The sequence below is a fragment of the Pantherophis guttatus genome, chromosome 4 (assembly GCF_059756535.1).
Source record: "Pantherophis guttatus breed Tessera chromosome 4, ASM5975653v1, whole genome shotgun sequence".
NCBI classification, from domain to species: domain Eukaryota; kingdom Metazoa; phylum Chordata; class Lepidosauria; order Squamata; family Colubridae; genus Pantherophis; species Pantherophis guttatus.
Window position 1 is genome coordinate 125,726,745 of NC_142066.1, and position 25,566 is coordinate 125,752,310.

At 40.4% G+C, this 25,566-nt stretch overlaps 1 protein-coding gene across 8 annotated transcripts in view; it reads left to right on the forward strand.

Annotated features, from left to right (window-relative positions):
• Positions 1–25,566, forward strand: part of THSD7A (thrombospondin type 1 domain containing 7A) — a 308,047-nt gene that overhangs the window by 223,336 nt on the left and 59,145 nt on the right. For all 8 annotated transcript variants that reach the window (XM_060685655.2, XM_060685658.2, XM_034401949.3 and 5 more), the window contains 6 exons: positions 1,647–1,881; positions 3,135–3,250; positions 6,204–6,339; positions 7,899–8,002; positions 21,366–21,560; positions 21,980–22,243. In XM_060685655.2, coding sequence (XP_060541638.1) covers positions 1,647–1,881; positions 3,135–3,250; positions 6,204–6,339; positions 7,899–8,002; positions 21,366–21,560; positions 21,980–22,243 — 1,050 coding nt within the window. The remainder of the gene's footprint in view (positions 1–1,646; positions 1,882–3,134; positions 3,251–6,203; positions 6,340–7,898; positions 8,003–21,365; positions 21,561–21,979; positions 22,244–25,566) is intronic.

A 25,566-nucleotide genomic window follows, 5' to 3' on the forward strand; every position in this document is an offset into this window, starting at 1 on the left:
CTGGTTCTCCAAACTGCCCGCCGCCATCACTACCTACTCGCCCGAGCCGGTCCGAACCGGGAGCATTTCACCCCTGCGTTCAGTGCTCATATTTGTTTATGGTTGAGTCTGATCAGTCATGTTTGATGATAGCATCTGGCCAAATTCACCTGCCCTTAAAAAATTAATCAGGATTACACCTGGTTAATTGTTGTCAAGTAAACATTAGAATTAAAAAAAGAGATTAATTCTGTATACTTACATAGGAGAGACCTTTTCCAATCAAGTTTAAGGGGTGTAAATGACAGAAGAAGCTGTGCTACTACCGTACCTATATTGTTTGCTTTATTAAACCTTTATCCTCTTCGCCTTTCTCTGAAGTTCTTACACTGTATTTGGGAAAGAAATATGGAAATAGGAACATAGTTTAAGCATCAACAAGGAAAGGTTACATATTAGTCTGAGACCCAGTAGGCATGTCAATCAAAATGTACAGAGTAGGCTAGAAGGGCAAATATTCTAAGGCAGATTATTAGTGTCCAGTGCCTCTATTCCAAGTGATGATTTTTCCTTTTTCATTGAATTTCCAATTTTGCAAAGGTGAACAATATAAGATCACCAAAATACTTCATTTCTACTGTATGCTTGGATAGGAAAATTAAAATGAAACAAACCATACGAAAAATAACTTATTAAATTATATGGTCAATGGAGAGAGAAGCTGTAATTTTCCATTAATGTTTTGTTTGTTAATGATATTCATTTGAAGACATACTGATAGCCATAGGCAATGAAAATAGTCTCTTAATGCTAATTCAGTTTTACCATTGTCCAAAGTAATGTGATTTAATGGATTTTTAGATTAAACATCCACAATCTCTTATATCAATTTAAATTAAGTTATTACTTATTGCATCTAAGAATGCAGTATAATATGGGGCATCTATAATGACATAGTTCAGATGTATCAAAAGACTCATAAACCTTGGGTCTCTTTTCTGCTTATAATTACTCATACTTTTCCAGTATGTTCTAACTAGGAAACTTTGGTTACAAGCATTAAAAACATTGGCTGCTGTCCTCTTAATTTGAATCTAGGTTCAGATGCTGAAATTTCCTAGTCTTGTTGACTAAAATTTTCCAGTTCAGATATAATAAAATAATGGCATGGCGAATTAATTCTGGAACTCTTCAGTTGTGGAATATGGAGAAGAGAAGATAATACAAACTGGGGCACATGTTGAGATAATTCTACCCCCTATTCAATATCTTATGGCAAAAGGATATCATTGAAAGTTGTAGATAAATGTATAATTTTAGCCTGTGATTTTAAACAAAGGCATCTGACATACGGTAGAAAATCATATAATCAGAGAAAAGACTGGACAAAATTCCTTTCCATGTGTTTTCTAGGTGTATGGATGTATTCCATTTTATTTTCAGAGAGAAGCATTCAGGTTGCAGCTGAAGAGCCCATTCAGTCAAAAGCTTAGCACGCAACAAACAGCTTAATGCTTATCTATTTTTTTTTTTTCACCTACCTTGATTAAAATGATTTATTTTGGGTGGGAATGTAGGGATACTAGATATATTATCTTTTCATTCCCCATTATAGTTATAATTCTTTTTATCTCCCCTATTATATACTCCAACATTATTTCTTCTAGGTGGTCTTCAGTGCCCAAATATCAGCATGCTACAGGAAACACGCAATTGCAATGATCATCCTTGTACAGTTTATCACTGGCAGACTGGACAGTGGGGGCAATGCATAGAAGATACTTCTGTGTCTGCATTCAACTCTTCTGCTGGTTGGAATGGAGAAGCTACCTGTGCTGTTGGAATGCAAACAAGGAAAGTCATCTGTGTGAGACTCAACATGGGACAAGTACCACCCAAAAAGTAACTATAGTGCTAGTACCTAAATGTCTTCTAAAGTACTTATATGTATAGATATGTTAGGACATAATTCCATGTCAGAATGGAACTCAGAACAGAACAGAACAGAACAGAATAATATTAAAAACAAGTCCAAATTTGTTCATACAGATGCATTGGATTGAAACTACGTATTTTGTTCTGGCTTACAAAACAGCTACATCTATTCCATCTAGTGTTGTTTCCAAATGGATATATTGATCACTAGGTTTCCAATAAGATAGTAGCAATATATAACAGATGAAGTCTTGTGAACGAAGAACAGAAATATGTTAGTTAATCTCTTGAACCATCATGCTCATGTCACTTAATAAGGTTTTAAAGAGCAGAAGATGTACATAAAAGTGCAAATGAGAACCATGTTTTTACTTCTCTTAATAAAAAGAATTGGTGGGAAAAGATACAATCAATATTATTGGCTTTATTTTTAGAGTAACAGACTTCAGTTTATATTACTTCAGTTTAATTTGACCTTGAATAGGGTTGGAGGTCTGAGAAAGAGAGGTAGCTGCAGATGTAATTATAACCTCAACAGCTTGATTTAAAGGCAAGAAAACAAATACTATGATCAGAAGATGGAATATGCAATAGACACCTTTAGATGAACAGTTGAGTAAAGGAATAATAGGGAATAATACGATGAACCTACCATATGGTAATAATTTTGTTTTCAGTTATTTTATAATCCATGTTGAATTATGATCTGGCAGTTTATTGCCTTCTGATTTAATCAGACTAGTGTGCATTTCCCTGGAGTAAATTCCATGTCCTATTTCTTGCACAAAACAAAATATCTTTCCAGACTTTAGATACAGCTTCCATTCAAAGTCCTGTTAATAAAATTTATGACTGAGATCAGCCTATGAAATTATCCTGGTATAGTTACTACTGAATTACACTGAAAACACAAAATTGTATTCCATTGCATAACCACAAAAACTGCTGAAATTCTCTTGAGTATAGAGAAGATTTTTATGATATTGTTCAGTTATTATGGTTTAATAGAGGTTTCCTCTGAATTATTGGAATGAAAAAACAAAAACTAGGTACAGAAATATCAATGTGGAAAAAAGGAACAAAGTGATCCATGAGTCTGAAAGGTAATAACATTTTCTTTAAAAAAAATATTTCCTTTTTATCTTTCCTTTTCTATTACCACTTTGACAAGTACCATATTATTTTTACTGTACATTTAATGTTTTCATTGTTTTTTATAGGTGTCCCGAAAACCTTCGTCCTGAAACTGTTAGACCTTGTTTATTGCCCTGCAGGAAAGACTGCATTGTGACTCCTTACAGTGATTGGACACTGTGTCCTTCTTTATGTCAAGAAGGTACTGTGCTTGAGTTTTATAGATAAATAATTTGAATTCCTTCTCCAGGCTGTTAACCTCATCACAAGTCTTCAAGGTTTATGTTGTGAGATTTCAATGTGATTTAAGCAAGTATAACTTTTAGTTTTAACAGTGACTGATTTTTCAATGGCTGCTAATAAACTCACTAGAATTAAATGAACAGTAATTAAATATGCTGCAATTACTTCCAAAATGCATTGAAATTCTACTTTATTGGTCAATTATTTTAGCATTCGAGGGCTATAGGCTTGATTAGAAAGTAATTGTGTTTTTTTTTCTGTCGGGAAGGAAATATAGGAAATGTAACATACCTGTATCAAGAATCTCTTTCACCCTTTTAAAAATGGCCAGAGGAAAATAATATGTACAATAACTTTCTGTTCCAGAGCAAATCTTTCTACATCAGATATTTGTAGGAAGATAACAAATGTCTGTCTGTCTTTCTCTGTTATTCTGTGCAAAAGTTGCAACAATTACAGGGTTTCTGTTTTCAATAATTTTATTTGATGGATTGATTTGTAGCCTATCCTGATTCAGACTTCACATATCTATGTGTAAATTGAATCAAATCAAATGAAAAAGAAATGCATTAACAAATAAAAAATCCCTTGAACAAATAGTAAAAATAATGAAAACTATAAGTTGAAGTTAATGTGTTCCATCTTCTTCACAATCTTGACTACCAAAACCACTCTCTGAAAGATATCTGTAATTCTTAGTGATTTTCATATTTATTTTTCCATCTCTAAGAGTATTATCTTTTAGTAAATAGCTTTCATTATTTCTTCTAATCTTTTTTTTAATCCATTGATTAAAGCCTAACCTTCCTATTGAGATGGCTCTTTCAGTTTAGTAAATATTAATATGGTTTTAAGCAGAAATGTTTCTGAATTGACTTTTTGCTGGTATTTATTTTATTTCGCACTTTATGGAGGGTCATAATTGAAATTAAGAAAGGGACCAGATATACAATACCTTGGAATTCACCTGCTTTGAAACTTATCAAATTTGATACTCAATGCATTTTGACGTGCAAATTTTGTCCCAGTACTCATTGTTTGTTTGTTACTCAATGCATAAGCTAGAACTTGTCTGTTGGCTGCCTTGTGACTCACTACATTATTCCTTATGGGAAAAATCTGTCATCGTTTTTAGTACTCATCACACATCCTAGAACCAATTAATGATGAGTACCGAGGTACCACCATATCGGTATCCAATAAATTTCACCTTCAAATTCAGCAGTGCAGAGGGTTTATGCCTTTTTTAACATATAAACAATAGTAGAATGAAGAGATATTTTTCCTCCTTTTTTATTCTATATTTTTCATAGAAGATAGAAGTTATAGATATTAAAATACTATTCTGAAAAAATAAACATCATGCAAATAAAGTTTAGGAATCTTAATTGAGCACATCTTACCAGATGTTTAATGTAACTGGTTGCAATTACAATTCTGCATGCTACATTTCTTTTGAATTTCTTCTACATCCTAATTATATTTCCAAAGTAGTTTTGATGGCCTGAGTCTTGCCCACATATTTCTGCCTTATCCCTTTGTCTCTAGCAGGAGGCATTTATCTTAATATGTAAGCACTGTTATTGCTACAGTCAATAATATAATTCCTCATTCATGTGAGTTAATCTCCTTGTGGCATATGGTGTTTGCTTTCACCTCTTCTTTGCTGAAGTCCTGTCCTTGTTGTATTGAAAAGATACCCTGTTTAGTTCACAGCCTGTGCTCCATGTTGTGTAAAATGTGAGATCAATACAGGGTTACTTTTACAGCCACTTGGGTTGCTAATTAAAGTATTTACCAACTAATGAAGGATTAGACAGATTAAACCCGTAACTGAAAACAAAGAGCATTTTGAAATTCTAGGCTTTAAATAAATGCCTGAAATATTTAATATGATAGTGAAGAAAAACTAGATATGTGACTTCAATGTGTTAAGTATAGAGCAATTGCACAGGGTGTACAATACTTTGGTATTTCTTTAATTGCAATATCGAAGTCATTTCTTTTTAATATCAAATTTATTGCATTTGCACCTGCATGTAAACATGACAGCAATGAGCAACTATGCTGGATGTCAGGATTGGCATCTCTATTAAACAAGATGATTTATTTATGAATTGCATTCATATCTCATCTTTCGTTCAAGAACACAAGGAAATGCATAGAAGTCTGTTCCTCCTCACCTATATTACCTTTAGTATTCCATTCTGTTAGGTAAGTATGAAAGATTGTGATAGTCTCATTCAGAAAGCTTCACAATTGAATGGTGAAATAAACTTGGATCTTTCTAATTCTTGATCAGCAATAAAAATGCTTTGGTTATGAGTCAGGCAATATAAATATCTCAGTAAGTGCTCACAGTTGATAGAAACTGCAAAATTAGCTACAATCAAAACAATATTACGGTGTGAGTCGGAGAGAGTGCACAGAGGTGCAGCACAGTTTGGGAAGCGTATGCAAGAGGTAAATACAACATTTGATTGTAAATGAGAGATATCCATAAAATACTGATGATCTTAGATGCCTAAATCAAGAGAATGATATATTAAACATAAGATACAAGCTTCCAAAGTAAGCTATCATGGCCATTAAGACTAAACTGAATATATATAGAAAATCACTTTGAAAATAAATGTGAGAACTTTATAAAATATTCAGATATAAACTATGACAGTATAATAAATTATTTGTTTTTTCCTATGCAATTACATCATTTATTTATAGTTTGTTTTAACCTAGAAGTTAAAATAGGTTTTGCTTTACTTATGATACTTCAAATATATTTAAAATGCATTCTAAAGGATTCAGCAACTAGTAAAGCTGTTTTTTATACGTTTTCTAATTTCTCAAATTTCAGTGCAGTGGTCCAATAAAAAGAGAAGCAAAATGGATGTTTGTATGTTTGTTCATAGGGTCAGTTGTTACTGTGACAAAACAATCTCGACATCGAGTCATCTTGCAGCTCCCTGCAAATGGGGGTCGCGACTGCCCAGAGACCTTATATGAAGAAAAAGACTGTGATCCGCCTCCTGTCTGCGTGTTTTATAGGTGACATTTTATTTTTTAACTAAAACTCCTTTTGTCCTCTGTCACTCTAAAACAGAGGAAATCACTTTTTGGGGAGGCCAAGAATCACACTTAAATGTTTTCGATATGAGCCATTTTACATGCATGGAGAAAAGTGGAAGTTTTTTGGGGGGGAACTTAAACCTTGATAGCAGTTTGCCATTTTCCTTTATTTATGAAACTATACAAAGCCAGTTGTATATGTAAATATATCCAACATTGGAAAAAGGGTTAGCTTCAGAAAGCTAATTAAAGTTTTAGTTTATGTGTGCTTGAATGGAAGATGATCAGGCAAACCCAGGGTTATAGATTAGACTGAAAAGTTCTAAATGCAAATAACCCAGTGGTGGGTTCCTTCCGGTTCAGTCTGGTTCAGCCGAGCCAGTAGCGGTGACGATATGACGTCACCGAACCGGTTCTCCCCCCCGCCCTCCCACCCCCCACCCACCCATGTTATTCTTACCTTTTATTTGGTCCCACTCCCAATCTATTGCTGCCTCCTGAGTCCCAGCTGATGACTAGAGGGGAAAAAACTCTTTAAACTCTTGCCGCGGAGCTTCAAAGGGCCGTCCTACAGCTGATCAGTGTTAAAAGCAATCAAATGAGTCGGGTCGTAAGTGTGAGGACTTGGTCGTAAGTGCGAGGACCTTCCAGAAATGACTCTGACCATCTACCCACGCCCACCTAGTCACATGACCTCCAAGCCACGCCCACAGAACCGGTAGTAAAAAAAATTAGAACCCACCCCTGAAATAACCATCTAGTTTAGAGGTGTCAAAATAGTGGCCCAGAAGCCGAACGTGTCTCATGCAGGCATGCCTATCCCTGTGAAGGGGAAAAACATTGTGAAAAATCACATGATGGCAACATGACGGCCCGAGTTTAACATCCGTGATCTAGTTGCTGGCTACAAAAATTGCCATTCAGCCACATTTTTAAAAAAGATATGAAGATAATCAGGATAAAGATAACAGATTTAATGTCAGTGTAAGTAAACAGCAAAACATGGAGTTAAATGGAAAGTCATGTAATTATTTTTCTGTGAATATTTAAGATATCTTTAGAAACTCTTGCAAGTAATGAAACTGTGATAGGCGCATGTATGTAATTTTCTTGCTGAAAAAATAATAGATCGCTATTGCTTTCTTCTGAATGATGATGATGATTGCTATTTTTAAATTTTCCTTGCCATCCAAGTACTAATTAGGTATGATCCTATTTTTCAGCACCAGCAAGGATCAGCTTGAAGTTGCCATTTTGTTAGACTTATTGAAAATAAACAAAACAATTATTGTGACCTGTGTTCACATCAGAGATGGGATTCAAATCCCGGCGCTACTGGTTCGCTATCAGTGTGCGGGCACGCGCATACACAGAAGCTTCTGCGCATGCGCAGAGAGTCTTTGATGACATCTAGGTGGGTGGGCAGAGCCTCCCACCACCACCACTACCGGTTTGCCCAAACTGGGGTGAACCAGTAGAAACCCATCCCTGGTTCATGTAGACATTTTGGGATTTTTTTTGTTTTTGTTTTGCTGCAGATGGAAGACACACAAATGGCGCCGGTGCCAACTTGTACCATGGTATGTTCGGCAAGACAGCCCAGGTGCCCAAGAAACATGTGGTCCAGGTCTACAAGCAAGAGGTTAGTAACACTAAAACTGATTCATGATATTCATCATGAGGTCATTGTTGTATTTACACTTTCATGAAGATTTTTCTCTCTTCAGTTACTCATGTTCCATTGAATCTGTGCTTGCATTTTGAGGTGTCCTGTTATTCAATATATACAGCTCCAAGAATGGAACATTGTTAGTATGATGATTAGGGGACTGGAGGCTAAAACATATAAAGAATGGTTGCTGGAACTGGGTATGTCTAGTCTGATGAAAAGAAGGACTAGGGTGACATGATAGCAGTGTTCCAATATCTAAGGGCCTGCCACAAAGAAGAGTGAGTCAAACTATTCTACAAAGCACCTGAGGGCAGGACAAGAAGGATGGAAACTAATCAAGAAGAGAAGCAACCTAGAACTAAGGAGAAATTTCCTGACAGTTAGAACGATCAGTGGAACAACTTCCCTCCAGAAGTTATAAATGCTCCAACACTGGAAGTTTTTAAGAAGAGATTGGATAACCATTTTCTGAAATGGTATAGGGTTTCCTGCTTAAGTAGGGGATTGGACTAGAAAACCTCCAAGGTCCCTTTCAACTCTGCTATTCTAATGATCCTAATGGTAGTACACAATCAATCCCAGATTTAGCATATAAACTGTGGTAGCTCTGAATAGAATCCGCTCTTCGGTATCTATTTGGAAATCTTTCCAGTAAGTGGACAGTTAAACAGCAGCAAGAAGCAATTATGACATGAGTAGCATTCTGTTCATTGCTGAGGAACACTAGATTCAGTGGTGGGCTGCTGCCAGTTCGGACCAGTTTGGGTGAACCGGTAGTTCTGACCAGGGCTGGCCCTGCCCACCCACCCTGATGCTACCATGTTCTATATAATTGCCGGTTTTTCGATGCCGTGCGTGCTCTCACATTTTTGGTTCCGGGAGAACCGGTTGTTACATCCGGCAGCAGCCCCCCATGACTAGATTATGCTGTTACTGCTGCTGTTGCTGCTGTAGTTTCCATTTTCTCTTTCTCAGAATCCCGCCAGACCAGGTAGCACATCATTTTTCAGGGCAAGAGATGTGAGTGGCTTTTAACTAACACACTAGGGCTGCACTCCAGATAGTAAGCCAAGACAAAACTGGGGCCAGAATAACAACTCAATTTGATTTGATTTAATTTGCATTTTAATTAAAACAAATTGCATTAATTAAACACAGCTAATATGATTGCTCCACAAGGGTTTTAGTAATTTCCCCCTTCTTTCACATTCAAAGCTGGAGTTGGGTGGCAACCTTTAGGAGACCTTAGGGGTTCCCTAGCTATGTAGCCCCTGAATAGCTCAGCATTGCACTCTTCTGCTCTAAGATGTATGTAGAGGCATCCAACCACTTGGTCCTTTGGCTTTTCTTCTGGGGAGGGGAAATTAATAAATGAATAGTAAAGCAGCAATAGAAAGATGTTGCTTTTGGGCCTGGCCTTTGCCCTTCTGTGCCAGATGTGGCTATCGAGTTTAGATGCATCAGAAGGGAATGGTTCAAATATGCATATGCTCGACAGTTAATCGTTCTCATTTAGCTTGGGTGTTGTTTTTCCTGGGTTAATTAGAAATTAAATGAAGATGGCAAAAATTAAGTGAAAGCATGGAAGAAACTTACCCTTGTCAGTTCCCAGTTGTAATTGGAATAAATACATGGGTTGCTATTATAATTAAAGTAATATGTTTGTATTTCCAGCTTTCTTACTTTTTTTAACAATGCTGAGCTGGGGTGAATTCAGGAGTGAATCAGAAAATTAACAGGAGTCATCCTTCAAGAGAACTCTAACTCTATCTGTCTTGCATAATTGTGCTTTTGTTTCAAATCATACCAATGTAAATGAATATGCCACAACTTTAATTGAAAGCCAATTTTCTTTTACTTCTGTCAGTGAAAACATTTTCAGGTTCCCTCTACTTCTCTCTCCCCAGCTCCTTACTTGCTATGTACTTAAAACAATAACCCCATTCACATATTGTGTTAATAGCACCAGCAACTTTGTGAAAATAAATAAAACATACCCCAGAATACCATCAAAATAAATTCTTATAGTTCTGGCCTTATTCAAAAGGCTTTGCTAAATTCTTCTACATTTTAAATAACTAAATCGATATATATTCTCAAGAATTAGCTCTAAAACTAGTTTGAAACTCACAGCTGAAACTAGGCAATGTCTATACATTAAGCATTTGATGCTGCTTTTTCATAGAAACACATTCCTGATCTTCAAAAACTCAACATTTTGCTGAAGAACCTCCAATAGCAAAAAATAACAGTTGTGACTCAGTTTGATATGATTATACAAGAGAGATTAGAACACCAAAATGATTCATCTGGAATTATTTGTCTTTGCATGCTATTAGAAAAGTATTGATGGCAATTGTGTTCCAACTTGGACAGAAGGCTTTTCTTGATATGCCTGTATTATAAACATAGATCATAACTCATCCAATTGTAGGAATGTAGGTGTTATGTCCTTATAAGGTCATCCGCCCTGATTGGCTGCCAGCCATCGGGCGGGAAATTTGAATCCCTGTCAAGGGGCGGTGCGTCTGCCGGGAGCGAATATAAGGAGAGCTCCGGCAGCGCGCCAGCAGTCTTGACTCGTTACTTGTACCTAATAAAGTTATTAATGTATCGAGCTGGTCCAGTCTTCCTTTCCTGCGCCTGATTCAACACTGGCGACGAAGGACTTGAGAGAAGAACCCGAACAAGACTCTTGGCACGATCGCCCACCTAGCTGAAGTCACTACACCACAGCGACTTCCAGAATGGCTGCCCCGCAAGCCCCGATGACCGCGCTGAACCCATTCAACCCAGCCCGGGAGAAGTGGAGGTCATACATGGTCCGATTCCGGCAGTTCCTGCGAGGCAATGGATACCAGAACCTCGACGATGAGAGGAAAAGAGCCCTCTTCCTGGCTCATTGCGGATCGGACATCCTAGAGATGGCGATTGACCTCGTGGCACCCAGGGACATTGAGGAGATGTCCTGGAACGACCTGCAGGAAGTCCTACAGGAGCATTACGCACCTACAGGCACCCCCATCACGAACAGGTTCACCTTCCAGCAAAGAAACCAGCGGGAAGGTGAATCCATCAAGGAATTCGTGGCAGCACTTCGCCAACTCGCTGCCAACTGCGAGTTCGATAACGTGGACAACGCCATCCGAGACCGCGTTGTTTTTGGCATGAGAGATGTGGGGCTGCAGAAAAAGTTCCTCAGCCGGAAGAGGATCCCGCTCAAAGACGTCCTCGACGAAGCAACAGCGGCTGAAACATCTGAGCAAGCAGCCGCCGCAATGGTAAAAGCAAGAGGGATCCATAAGATCCACAAGTCGGGCCTGACCTCATCAGACGAGGCAACCACGCAATCCGAGTCGGATGAGGAAAGGGCCGTCCACAAGGTTTCCCACCCCCCCAGGCGGGAAAACCCACAGCATGGCGACCGGGGAGAACGATGCGGCAGTTGCAGAGGCGACCACCCCAGGGCAAACTGCAGATGGAGGGACGCGACCTGCCGCCGATGCCTGAAGAGGGGGCACATCGCCGAGGCCTGCAGAGCCACAGATCCAGCCCCGGAACTGCCCAGACCACGATTCCGGGAAAATCGCAAAGATAACCAGAGGACATCCAAACGGTCCTCAAACCAGTCCCGGCGCGGGGAGGAGGAATATCCCCGAAACAGAACGGTGCACCAGACCACCACCATTGCTCACACAAGCGACGAGGGGACCACCAAGTTCCACGTGACGCTGCTAGCAGAGGGGTCTCCGTGCAAAATGGAGGTAGACTCCGGATCCGCCTACTCCATCATGGACTGGCAGCACCTACAACAGCTGAAACCGGCATACAAAAGGACCCAGCTGAAAACCCCGAAAGCGAGACTTGTGGACTTCAACGGAAACCCCATTGAAATCCTAGGCAGAGCCACCATCCACGTGAAGTACAACGACTTCGACGGAAAGCTACCCATCACCATCGTGCAGCACAGCCGACCGAACCTGTTGGGTGTGGAGTGGTTCAAGCCGCTAGGACTTTCACTTCAGGGCATCCACGAGATCCGCAGGGACGAACTCGACTCCATCATCAAAGAGTTCAAAGAAGTCTTCGATGGTAAACTGGGGAAATTTGTGGGGAGGCCAATCTCCTTTAATCTGGACAAGGGAATCACCCCAATCAGGCTCAAGCCCCGCCGAGTTCCATTTGCCCTGCGGCCTAAAGTAGATGAACAGCTGGATAAGCTGATCGCCCAGGGCGTCCTGGAACCGATCGATCATGCCTCATGGGAGACCCCCATTGTGACCCCACTGAAGCATGATGGGTCTGTGCGCATCTGTGCTGACTACCGTTGTACCATCAACAAGGCGTTGGCACAGAGCGTATACCCAGTCCCAGTGGTGCAACATCTGCTGCATTCCCTGGGATCTGGATCAATTTTCGCGAAACTGGACCTGGCCCAGGCTTACCAGCAACTGCCAGTGGATGACAAAACGGCGGAGGCTCAAACAATTGTCACGCACAGAGGGGCATTTAAATGTAACCGCCTCCAATTTGGAGTCAGCGCTGCCCCTGGTATCTTCCAATCCATGATGGAACGCCTTCTCCAAGGCGTTCCAGGGGTGGTGCCTTACTTCGATGATGTGCTCATCTCCGGTGACTCAAGAGCCCAACTCCTTGAAAGGCTCAGGCTTGTCCTGCAGCGGTTCAAGGCCAAGGGTTTGAGGGTCAGGCGGGACAAGTGCATCATAGGAGTACAGGAAGTCGAGTTCCTGGGCTTCCTCATTGATAGCACAGGCATACACCCCACCAAATCAAAAGTGGAAGCAATCCATGAAGCTCCAAGCCCAAAAAACAAAACGGAGCTTCAGGCTTTCCTTGGGTTGCTCAACTTCTATGCCATTTTCTTAAAACAGAAAGCCACAGTTGCTGAGCCACTCCACCCCCTGCTGGGGAAATCGGCTTCCTGGAAGTGGGGCCAGGAAGAGGAAGCGGCATTCCGGGCCATCAAAGGACTATTGACGTCCAAAAGCGTCCTCATCCAATACAGCGAGACGCTCCCCATCAGACTGACCTGCGACGCGTCGCCTTACGGGGTGGGGGCAGTTCTCAGCCACGAACTGCCCAATGGCTCGGAAGCCCCAATCGCGTACTTCTCAAAGACTATGTCCGGCGCAGAACGGAACTATAGCCAGCTGGACAAAGAAGCCCTGGCCATCGTGGCTGGAGTGAAGCGCTTCCACGAATACCTCTACGGAAGACGCTTCACCATAGTCACAGACCACAAGCCTCTCCTGGGACTCCTCGCAGGCGACCAACCAACCCCGACCTTCATGTCCCCAAGAATGACGAGATGGGCCATCTTCCTAGCTGGCTACTCCTATAGGCTCGTGCACCAGCCAGGCACAGCCATAGGAAACGCTGACGCTCTCAGCAGATGCCCGTCGAAGAAGCCGGTCGAAGACCCAGCCCCCACGCTCCACCTACTTCACATTGATGACGACGCCAGCTGCCCGGTGTCATCCGCAGATGTGGCCGTCCACACCCAAAAGGACCCCACACTCCGCCAAGTGAAGTCCTGGATCCTCAGAGGGTGGCCAGCGGAAAAGCCAGAGGAAAGGTTCAGCCCGTTCGCCAGGAAACAGGAGGAGCTGTCCACCATAAAAGGCTGTCTGCTATGGGGAGACAGGGTGCTGATTCCAAGCACTCTGCAACGGCGGACGTTAGAGACCCTGCACAAGGGGCATCCGGGCATCGTCCGCATGAAGGCCCTGGCACGGAGTTATGTCTGGTGGCCCTCCATGGACAGAGACATTGAACAATGGGTCTCCAGATGTGACCCGTGCCAAGAAGTTCGCCCAGCGCCGCCGCAATCCGAAGTCACGAAGTGGGAGACCCCCAGCAACCCCTGGTCGAGGATCCACATCGACTTCGCGGGTCCGATGCAAGGGCGACACCTCCTCATCGTGGTAGATGCCTTCTCCAAATGGCTCGAGGTGGTGCCCATGGCATCTACCACAACAGACGCAACGATCCGAGCCCTGCGCCGCCTCTTTGCCACACATGGTCTACCGGATGTGCTGGTCTCAGACAACGGCCCCCAGCTCACATCCCTGGCCATGGAGTCCTTCCTGGCAGGACTGGGCATCCGCCACGCCCTGTCCGCCCCTTACAGGCCGGCCGGAAACGGACAAGCTGAACGCATGGTCTGACTGACCAAAGAGGCCCTCACCAAAATGGGCCCGGGGGACTGGCAAGAGCGCATAGACAATTTCCTCCTCACCCAGCACATCACGCCACACGCCACCACCCACAAGAGCCCGGCCGAACTGTTGATGGGCAGAAGGTTGAGGTCACCCTTGGACCGGCAGCACCCCCAATACAGCCCGGAAGTGACCGCAACCGCCAGCCGCCCGCTTCGCGCCTTCAGCAACGGAGATTCAATTTTCGCGCTGAATTTCAGCGGCTCTCCTAAATGGCTGAAGGGGAAAATTGCCAGCACAACCGGCCCCAAATCCTACATCGTCGAGTTGGAAGATGGACAGTTCACGAGACGCCACATCGACCAACTCCGAAAAAGGTGGGGGGGAGCACATGAAAACCAGCCTGACGAGGGAGGCCTACAACACCCCGACGAGGTAGGCCTCCAACACCCCGGCGAGGTAGACCTACCACACCCAGACCAGGTAGGCCTACAACACCCCGGCGAGGTAGGCCTGCAACGCCCCAACGAGGTAGGCCTACCACACCCCTGCGAGGCAGAGCAGCACCACCCCGACAAGGTCGGCCCAGCCCACTACCAGATGCTGTCACGTCGGCAGCCCAGCGAGGTAGACCGGGGCCAACCGCACAGGGGATGGCAACACCAACCCAGCCAGGTGGGCACCGGGCACGGCAAGGCCAGGGACCACCAACCCAGCCCGCAGGTAGACCGGGACCTGCCCAGAGGAGGAGCAGCGCACCCCACCAGTTACAGCAGCCTATGCCAGCCCAGCCAGGGAGACTGCAGTTCCAGGCGAGTAGACCGGGACCCAGCCAAGACGGGCACCCCACAACCCACGGGCGAGGGTGGCACACGACTCACCGACGTGGGGGACCCTCGCCCATCACAGAAGACAGCCAAGAAACGACACCCCGACCCGGATGGCCCCAGGCACCAACCAACGGTAGACCAGGGACTAGGGGGAAGGGGAAGCTGACAACAACCCGGCCAGGGAGACCTGCACCATCCCGGCAGGGGAGACCTCCGCCGCCCCGCAGAGGTAGCCCCGCAACAACACCCCGACCAGGTCGACCACCGCCGACCAGACGAGGTAGACCAACGCCAGCCCAACCGAGGGGACCAACGCCACCCCTGCGAGGTCGGACGGCACAACGACAACAACGCAAGCCAGCACCACGCGAACCGAGCGGAACCACCAACCGAGCGGCAGCAAGCCGGACCGAGACCGAACCACAGCGCCCGGGAGACCAGGGAGGAGCAAGACATGGACTTACCAAGACTCAGACGCTCTTCCCGGGTCGGAACCGAGCAACCGAGACGAGTCGAGAGATCCACAGGCCAGGAGGAAGACCACCAGGACCAGCCATCCAAGGTCTGCGGTCCGGCCGGAGGCGCTGGGGGTGGCCCCGCTCACTCGACAGCCGAACCGAGCCCGGTTCCGGAGAGGGAACCCGGAGACGAAAGAGCCCCGTCCTTCCAGGTCGGAGACGGAGGAGAAGTGAGACTGCGCAGGTCAGCTAGGGTGCCGAGGCGTCCGGCGTACCTGCGCGATTACGTGACTTTTGTGAACGAGATTGACAGTTCGGACTAAGGGGGGAGGAGTGTTATGTCCTTATAAGGACATCCGCCCTGATTGGCTGCCAGCCATCGGGCGGGAAATTTGAATCCCTGTCAAGGGGCGGTGCGTCTGCCGGGAGCGAATATAAGGAGAGCTCCGGCAGCGCGCCAGCAGTCTTGACTCGTTACTTGTACCTAATAAAGTTATTAATGTATCGAGCTGGTCCAGTCTTCCTTTCCTGCGCCTGATTCAACAGTAGGTCTGTAGGTAAAAACTACTAGAGTTAAAAACACTTGCTACCCAAAGAAAAAACAAGAATATAAGATAATTCGATGCAGTTTGTCCTTTTGCATCACCAGAAAAAAATAAGAAATAAATAAATATGAATAGGACTCAAAGCTACAACAATTCAAATGGAATAGAGGTGACATGATAGCAGTGTTACAATATCTAAGGTGTTGCCATAAAGAAGAGGGAGTCAACCTATTCTCCAAGGTACCTGAAGGCAAGACAAGAAGTGATGGATGGAAAATAATCAAGAAGAGAAGCAACGTAGAACTAAGGAGAAATTTCCTGACAATTAGAACTATTAATCAGTGGAACGACTTGCCTCCAGAAGTTGTGAATGCTCCAATGCTGGAAGTTTTTAAGAAGAGATTGGACAACCATTTGTCTGAAATGGTATAGAGCCTGAGCAGAGGTTTGGACTAGAAGATCTCCAAGGTCCTTTCCAACTCTGAATAATTCTAAACAACCACCACCCACTTTTGTTAATTGGGTGGCCAAATACATTTTGTTAAACAAATTTCTGGCTATTAGGGTTCATTACTTTTTTAAACAAATTGTTACATATTGCAGCAGCTTCAGAAGTTAATGAGTTTTCATAAGTCTCCTGGGCACCTGTGGGAGACAAGGAAGCATTTTATAAAGTCATGGTTGCATCCACAACTGTGCAGTCAAAGCGTTTTCTCCTTTTTACGTGTGTTGCCTATGCAATGCAGGTGAAAATGGAGCAGGACTTCATATCTTCACCACTATCATTTTGACTTTTTTTTGACACCTCTTCTTTACATGCATAGTATACTGTACCAATTAATCCTAATGCTACAGGGTATATAAAATGCAAAGACAGACCCATCTTGCTACCTTGATGTTTTTGAGAAAAAAGTAGGATTTCCTTGTAAAATAATAAATAAAATATATTTCTTCCAAATGAAAGCTGAACTTAGAAAAATCAAAATGGTGTTACTTAGTCAAAACCTGCAACAAGGACAGAGAAGGTATCTGTTCAATCAAAAACTAACATGAAAAGAGCAAATTTCCAAAGATGTAACATTTTTATGTGAAAGCCTTAGTTAGTTTAGTTTAATTAAGTATTTGACATACATTAATATATCTAGGTAAAAACAGTGGAAGGAGTCATGACTTCTTACTCCTTACACTTTTTCAATTTATTTTTCAAAAAAAAATTCATGATACACAGAAAAAGAGAATCAAACTTTATAGATAGCTAGATGCAGATCTTTTGAATAGATTGATTTACAAATTCCGGAGATTAGTCATTCTGTGTTTATCATTAGTCATTATGTATTTATCTATAAACAAAATGTGTGGATTATTTGTGTGTGTGTGTGTGTATGTGTATACATACACAAACTCACTGTGCTACGCAAAAATGTTAGGCAGTTATGCAAAAATGCTGTAAGTTAAGAATGCTCTCAGAATCGTTAATAGTTTATTTTTTTTATCAATTAACAAAATGGAAAGTAAATTAACAGGAAAGAAATCTAAATCAAATGAATATTTGGTGTGACCATCCTTTGCCTTCAAAACAGCATCAATTCTTCTAGATACCCTTGCACAGCATTTTTGAAGGAATTTAGCAACATTCCTTCAAGGTTGTTCCAAACATCTTGAAAAACTAACCACAGATATTCTATGGATGTAGGCTGTCTCAAATCCTTTTGTCTCTTCATGGAATCCCAAAAAAGACTCAATGATGTTGAGATCCACCACTTTCAGGATTTCTTGTTTATATTTATGCTGAAGATAGTTCTTAATGACCTTGGCTGTATGTTTGGGGCCATTGTCCAGCTGCAGAATAAATTTGGGGCCAATCATACACCTCCCTGGTGGTATAGCATGATGGATAGGTATCTTCCTGTATTTCTCAGCATTGAGGACACCACTGACCCTGACCAAATATCCAACTCCATTTGCAGAAATGCAGCTCCAAACTTGCAAGGTTTCACTGTTGCCTGCAGATACTCATTATTATACCATTCTCCGGCCCTTTGGTGAACAAATTGCCTCCTGCTACAGCCAAATCTTTCCAATTTTGACTCATCAGTCAGAGCACCTGGTGTCATTTTTTCTGCACCCCAGTTCCTATGTTTTCATGAATTGTTGAGTCACTTAGCATTTCCATTTTGGCTGTATGGCTTTTTGGCCACAATTCTTCCATGAAGACCACTTCTGGCCAGACTTTTCTGGGCAGTAGATGGGTATACATGGGTCCCGCTAGTTTCCACCAAATATGTTGTGATGGCACTGCCAATGTTGAAGGGAAGTAAGTATGATGTGTCTTTCATCTGTGCATTAAGTTTCCTTGGTCAATCACTGCATCTACGGTTTTCAGTGTTGCCCATTTCTTCGTTGTTCTTCAAAAGAGCTTGAACAGCACATTTGGAAACCCCAGTCTGCTTGAAAATCTGCCTTGCTAATGCAGTATAGCTTACCTTATGTCTTGTTTTTGTGCTCAGTTTTTCCATGGTGTATGACCTGTGACATGAAACTGTTTTCCACAACCTCAGCTTAGTAGCAGTTGGCTGTTCCTCACCCAGTTTTAAGTCTCGTACACAGCTGTTTCTGTTCCAGTTAATTATTGTGTTTCAACTTACATATGAAATGGATGATCATTAGCACCTTCCTGGTATAATTGGTTAATCATACACCTGACTCTAATCCTACAAAATCCCTGGCTTTGTGCGAGTGTAAGAATTGATGCTGTTTTGAAGACAAAGGATGGTCACAACAAACATTTATTTGATTTAGATTTCTCTTCTGTTATTTATTTTCCATTTTGTTAATTGATAAAAAGAAACTATTGGCACTTCTATTTTTGAAAACATTCTTAATTCACAGCATTTTTGCACAACTGCATAACAATTTTGTACAGTATTGCACAGCGGAAATTGGCCTATAATATGCTGGGGGAACATCAGGCTGAGAATCTTTTCATAGAAGAATATGGCATTTTCAATATTTTATCATATATTTTCAAAGTTAATATGTGCTTTAAAAAGAAAAAGTGGGGTCATGAAAGTTTTGTCTTTGAAGATAACAGGCAATTATAAATATACATAAATAAATAATGCATAATTTGTATGAAATATAAAATACCTTAAAACAATTTAATAACTTCAGACATTTTTTTTTATAGCTTGTATAATTTGGTTGTATTTGACTATACAATATAAATGGTTTAGGGATTTTTTTTCATTAAAAATGATTTTCATACACAGGACAGACTTTGTATTTAATTATCCACATAATATTAATTTATGAGTCCAGGTCCCCTTGTGGTACAGTTTAAACAATACTATCAGCTATAATTATATCAGTTTTCCGTCTGCAAAATTAGAAGTGCAGTTTATTTCAGATAACTCTTTTAGGAAACCTGAGATGTCAAGCAAGTGAATAGTATGTTAAGTGAACTAGATGCTTGTTAAATTGGATATAATTGGCAATTGCGTCCTTGAGGTTTATTGGAGTATTTTTCAATTCTTCATGGTTAATCCAGAATAAGCACATTTCTGATTCTTAGTGTTAATGCTTGTAATCAATTTAATGTGAACAGAGTGATTAATTATTAGCCTGGCACAATGTGATAAGAGACTGATTTCTAGTCTCAAATGCTATTTGCACTGTGTAAGTAAAATGGTGGACTTGGATGACAGAATGTGCAACTAAAATTGTTTTAGAATGTATAAATTTAAGATTTTCATGGACTGACATATAAGCATACTATTATTTTGCTTACCACAGCTTTTCTTGTATAGCTTATTAAATAATTTCTCATTAACACTTTTTGTTAATAACAAAGATATTTGGGGATTAGGGAATGCTACCTATATATATACCTTGACAGCAATAATTCATTTCATGCCAGATAGCCATCAGATGTGTGAGCAGTCTCACATTGTGAGCACTCTCCCATTCCCGAATCAATTTCATATTAGTATATTCTTACACTATCGTCTGCGCAGCCAAACTGATTTATTTCTGACACAGCTTTGAGATACCTAAGGGCAAATCTAATTTTTCAGAAGATATTACCTCAATAATTTTGCCTGTATCTCATGGTCTACCTGCAGCTGAGGTGGTCTGAGGAACTGGTGTTTTCCCCTTTGTCCTGCTCTAGATGTTGTATATAGGCAATGTAAGACATATGGATGATTATATTTCATGCGAACAAACTTGTAGTTTATTAGCTTCTGATACTTTCCTGTGGGCCCGCCTCATTTAGCAAAAGAAACTTTGGGCTCAGTTATGGTCATAAATTGAGGACTACCTGGCCTTGGCTGAATGAATGTAATTGAAATTTTAATTCTTGGGAAGGTCTTATTTGCAAAATAAAATAATCTCCTCCTAGATCTCAGTCCGTACATTATTGGAAGCATTTTTTAAAAAATCAGCATGACACATTAGCAAGAAAATCTCCTTAATACAGGGAGTATGGCTAGCTACCAAAAGCATTTCATTTAGTTTTTGCTTTTTATATAGAATTGGAACAGGCAGCCTTTTCTCTGTTGCATGACAAGATGCTGGAGACAATGAGTTGTCCATGGCTTATTAAGAGTTTTATGAAGTGGTAGAATTGCTAGTCAAAAATAGCACTTGGTTTATGGCATGAAATGAAATATCATTCCAATAGACTCTTTCAAAGGAACTCTATCTTGTTCTTTGTAAGATATAGGTATGTATTCTATTATCAAATGCCTTGAAATGGTATTTCAAATGTTTTCATGTCTAAAATTTCTTTGTTATTGGAAAGGAGATTTTTTGTGTTTTGTTAAACTTCATTCATTCAGATGCATGTTGTTTCTGCTTTCCTACCAATTTTATTTTCCAAGAGGAGCTGTTTCCAGATTTAATTTTTTTTACATATGCATAATCCTAGTATATTTAGAATTGGAGCAAGAATCAAGGTTTTTTTTCTCCGTAAATCTATTATTCTTAGAATTAACTATACATAGAAGTTAAATTATGCTGTAAAGTGGGGAATAATATATAGTATTATTCTTTCCTTCACAGTATACTTGTATTGTATTTCTATGTCGCTTTATGTGGGTCAACTGCTGATTTGTATTATATGGGAGATATGCATTATTCTGTGTTTCCTAATATTTGAAAATAAATCCATTGTGGAGAGTTCCCAGGGGAAATAATATTATTCATGAACATATTGCCTAGCTTCTAAATCAAATGTGGGTGCCTATTGTTAGCTGCTACGTTGTCTAACCAATAAAAGGCCTGTCAGTTTGTTATAATTCCTTCTGCTTTCCTGCTTCCAGCTATTACATGTCGCAAACAAGATGGCAGTCAGGCTGATATTGGTGAATGCCTCAAATATGCAGGGCCTTTACCACCCTTAACACAACTCTGCCAAATTCCTTGTCAAGATGACTGCCTGTTCACAACCTGGTCAAAATTTTCTGCCTGCGGTGTGGACTGTGGATCAGTTAGAACAAGGAAGCGCTTACTAATTGGTAAGAATTAATGCAAATATCTGCATCTGTATTTTTGGTAGTAGTGTTGGTGGTATGAGTAATGATAATTGTACTGACTGGGAAATAAATTGTATTTAGCATTGATAAATTATAAGCAGTGGGTCTTAAATTTAGTGGTGTTCATAGGGATACATGTAAAAAGGCAACATGACAGCTACAAAAATGCAATCAAATCCTGTTCTTTTCACATGTGTGGCATCTGATGTAAAAAGGGCGGAGCTTTAAATGCATAGATATGATTGGCATCTTTATTTTTTTAAAACCTCCCCCTCAGGCATCCCTCTTTCAGACATTTTAATGTTAATTTTGATTAAATATTGAATCAACCACAAAGTATGAACCAAATTTTAGATCAGATTCAAGAAAGCACTTTTTGAAACTCTTTCTCTCTCTTTCAGGGAAAAGTAAGAAGAAAGAGAAATGTAAGAATCCTCAACTGTATCCACTCATTGAGACCCAATTCTGCCAGTGTGACAAATACAATGCCCAACCAGTTGGGAACTGGTCAGACTGTATATTACCTGAAGGCAAAGTAGACATACTTATGGGAATGAAAGTTCAAGGAGACATCAAAGAGTGTGGACAAGGCTACCGTTATCAAGCCATGGCTTGTTATGATCAAAGCAGTAGACTTGTTGAAACATCCCGATGCAACAGTCATGGTATTTAAAATAATATTGCTACTCTTCTATGAATTTCTTCTATATTCAATTTTACAGTAGCTCTAATGTATTTTAGATTATGGATCTTATGGTACTAAACTGTTTCTTATTATGTAGTTGAAAGGGAAAAGTTTCATTTATATCTGACAAAGACCAGATTGTGTCATGATCCCCCCCCCCTCAGTGTGTGTGTGTCTAGTGAGAGGACAATGATATCTTCAGAAACTAAGGCTTGCAGATTCCATTAGCAACCCCTGAATGTTTTAGAGATACAGAGCTAGATCTAGACTAAACTGTATATAGTCCTTATTGAAATAAATGAGTTTTAAATTAGGTGTCACTTTCAGTGGATTTCAGTGAGCTGTAATATCGATGTGATAATGTAATAATCCATTACTTTTCTAGTGATGTCATATTTTTGGAGCAACCTCAAATCATTTCATTCTCCAAAGTTGTACTTTTGGAATCAGGTGATTCCAGTTTCGTTCCAATGTCTTTGCTAATTTTCTGTTATAGTTTTAAAGGCACGTTTTTATTAATTTCCATTATTCATCTATTAGTTTATGGAGTGTGTGCCTTTTAAAAAATTCTTATATCTATCAGCATATTTTTGAGGTTTGTTATCTGATGTGGGCTACTGATCCAGCATTGCTCTTAGGTGTTCTGATGCCTTTTAAGGTTGAAGTGACCTTTTACCAATCTTGGGTGGCAGCTGCATAGTTTGACAACCTATTTAGATTATTGCGCTGTGTTTTGTGAGTCGGAGATTTCAGAAATGTCTGCTGATTCAGAATAGGGCCATCAAATTATTAATAGAGGAAGGATATTTTAACTACTTCACATCCATATTCAAACTGGTGCACTATCTTCTAGTCAATGTTTAGGCCAAGTTTTAAAACCTACTGCTTTTGTTCCTTGAAGTCTAATGTTATTAATCAAGGAAAGGGAATAGTAATGTGCTACTCAAAGAAAAGCCTTACTAGTTATAAACCCTCAGCATCTTCCTTGAGGACTGGTTATTGACTCAGGCTTTGTAATTTTTTAATGTCATCGAAAGTTGTTGAGAGTTTTGTTTTTCTGTTATGTTGTCTTTTTTTATTAGGTGGTTTTATGTTTTATTTAGTCCATCAATTGCTCTTTTATCCTTTATTTAAAATGAGCCAGCAAAATGTTGTAAATGTTACAAATCAGTAAAAATGAGAAAAGCAAGATATAAGTACTCTAAATAAATAAATATTGCTTAGATAGTATACTTTACCAACAGTTATACATCAGAGAAAGATAGTTTTGGATAGGTGCTACTCATTAACTATAATGTGAGATCTTCTAGACTGAATGTTGGAGTAGACAAAGGAAACTCAAGTTGAGTGTGGTATGCATATCATATTTGTAAATGATACAATTCCTAGTTTATTTTCAAAATGCCCTCTTTGAAATTTAACATTCTAGCTTTTAAATATAAATAATGCTGGTTTTTATAATCTTTACTGGGGATAATAGAGATGTTCAACTTTTTTAAGCTTTAGACTCCACTTAACTGGTGATCTGCATTTTGTGAGATGTACTGCAAAACAATGGTGGGTATATCTAGGACTAAATCTCAAACTAATTTCATGTCATTTACATTTTATTTAATAAAAATTAAACATACTTAGTGTAATTACTACTTATTCATGGCAATTGACAATCTAAACTGTAAGTGCCACTCAGCCATAAGTAAGTAATTTTCCCCTTTAAAAACACAGTTTAGTAATGTTTTGGAGGTCTTTGGAGATCTTACTCAAAATTAAGTGAATGGTGGTTCTTTTGAATACTCTTCATTCTCTATCAAAGTTCTTTTTAGTACAAATATCTGTTCAATAAGCAGACAAATGCTCTATTTTAGGCATGCGTTTTGATGTCACTGCCACTTGGAATGAACTTTAAAACCATCTCTTGTTAAATCCTACTTTTGCACAAAAAGTTTAGTTTTTAGTCTATACCTCAAATAAATGTAAATATAATACTTAAAAATTGTTAAAAGCATGTATTGAATATGGGTGCATTTCAAAACAAACTCCCAATTGACATGGCCTGGTGAATAAGGATTGCTTATTCACCAGGCCATGTCACAACAACATTACAGATTATTTCTTTCTGTGAATTTTATATATTATTTATGCCCTTGTTTTTGGGTGAACATTAGTGTTGCACTGATAGTAGAACTATGCACAAAATCAGACTTGAAGGCAAAACGTTGCTTCAGGGCATAAATGTAGCACCTGTCTTCAACTCTTAAAAATACTATGCCTTTTCTTATGATCCTATGCCCTCAGGAAAAGATGTACTTGGTTTAAAGAGATGTAGAGAGGTGCTAAATTTACAAAAATACCTTTTGCTTCTGAATCTCACAGCCTTCATATACACTTCATATAAAGTGCAATATTTAGTCTATCAATACTACCTGAGCAAATTAGTTGCCTTCCCCCCTTTTTTTCTTTTTCAATCATTCCTATGTCATATTGCTGTCTTATTTATGAATAGTATTTCACTTTACTTACAGTTTATATTGCTAAATCAAAGCAAAATATAAAGCTTGTGGCCAGTGGTGGGCTGCAAAATTTTTAACAACCGGTTCTCTGCCCTAATGACTGACTGGGTGGGCATGGCTGGGTGAGCATGGCTGGGTGGGCATGGCCAATTCAATGTCACTTACGTCGAGGGGTGCTTTGCCTCCCCCACCCTATCATGACCGTGGGGGTGCTGCAATGGTTTTAAGTGTGAAAAACAGACATAAGTCACTTTTTTCAGTGTCCCTGTAACTTTGAATGGTCACTAAATGAACTGTTGCAAGTCAAGGATTACCTGTACAAAAATTCAAAAAGCTTCTTTGCTTGCAAAAAGCTTCCCTAAATACCAGTCATTAGATTAGAAATGGGGGAATATACACTGAAGATCAATGAGTCACAGCCATCATGGAAACTTAAACCATTTTGTCTGAATACCTTCCTTTTCTCAGCAATATCTGCAGCCTGGAGTTACAAATTGGGCAGGTTGCCAGAGTACATTGAGGAATTAAAATAGTTAAAATCCAAGGATAACTATCAGCAGCCAAGTTACTCTTGCTCATAAAGTGAAACCCTTTAGTAGAGAGGTCATTTAAGATCTCCAGAAAGTGGGCAAGCATATTTGGGCTACAAAATGCTGAGCTAAAGAGACAAATTAACAAATTAATATTTTGAATGAGGGCTAACCTCATTCTGCCTTTGTTCAGACCTTGCTGCAGGGAATTTTTGCCTATGAATATAGCTATCTATCTCTTTATCTCTTAAGTGCTGACATCT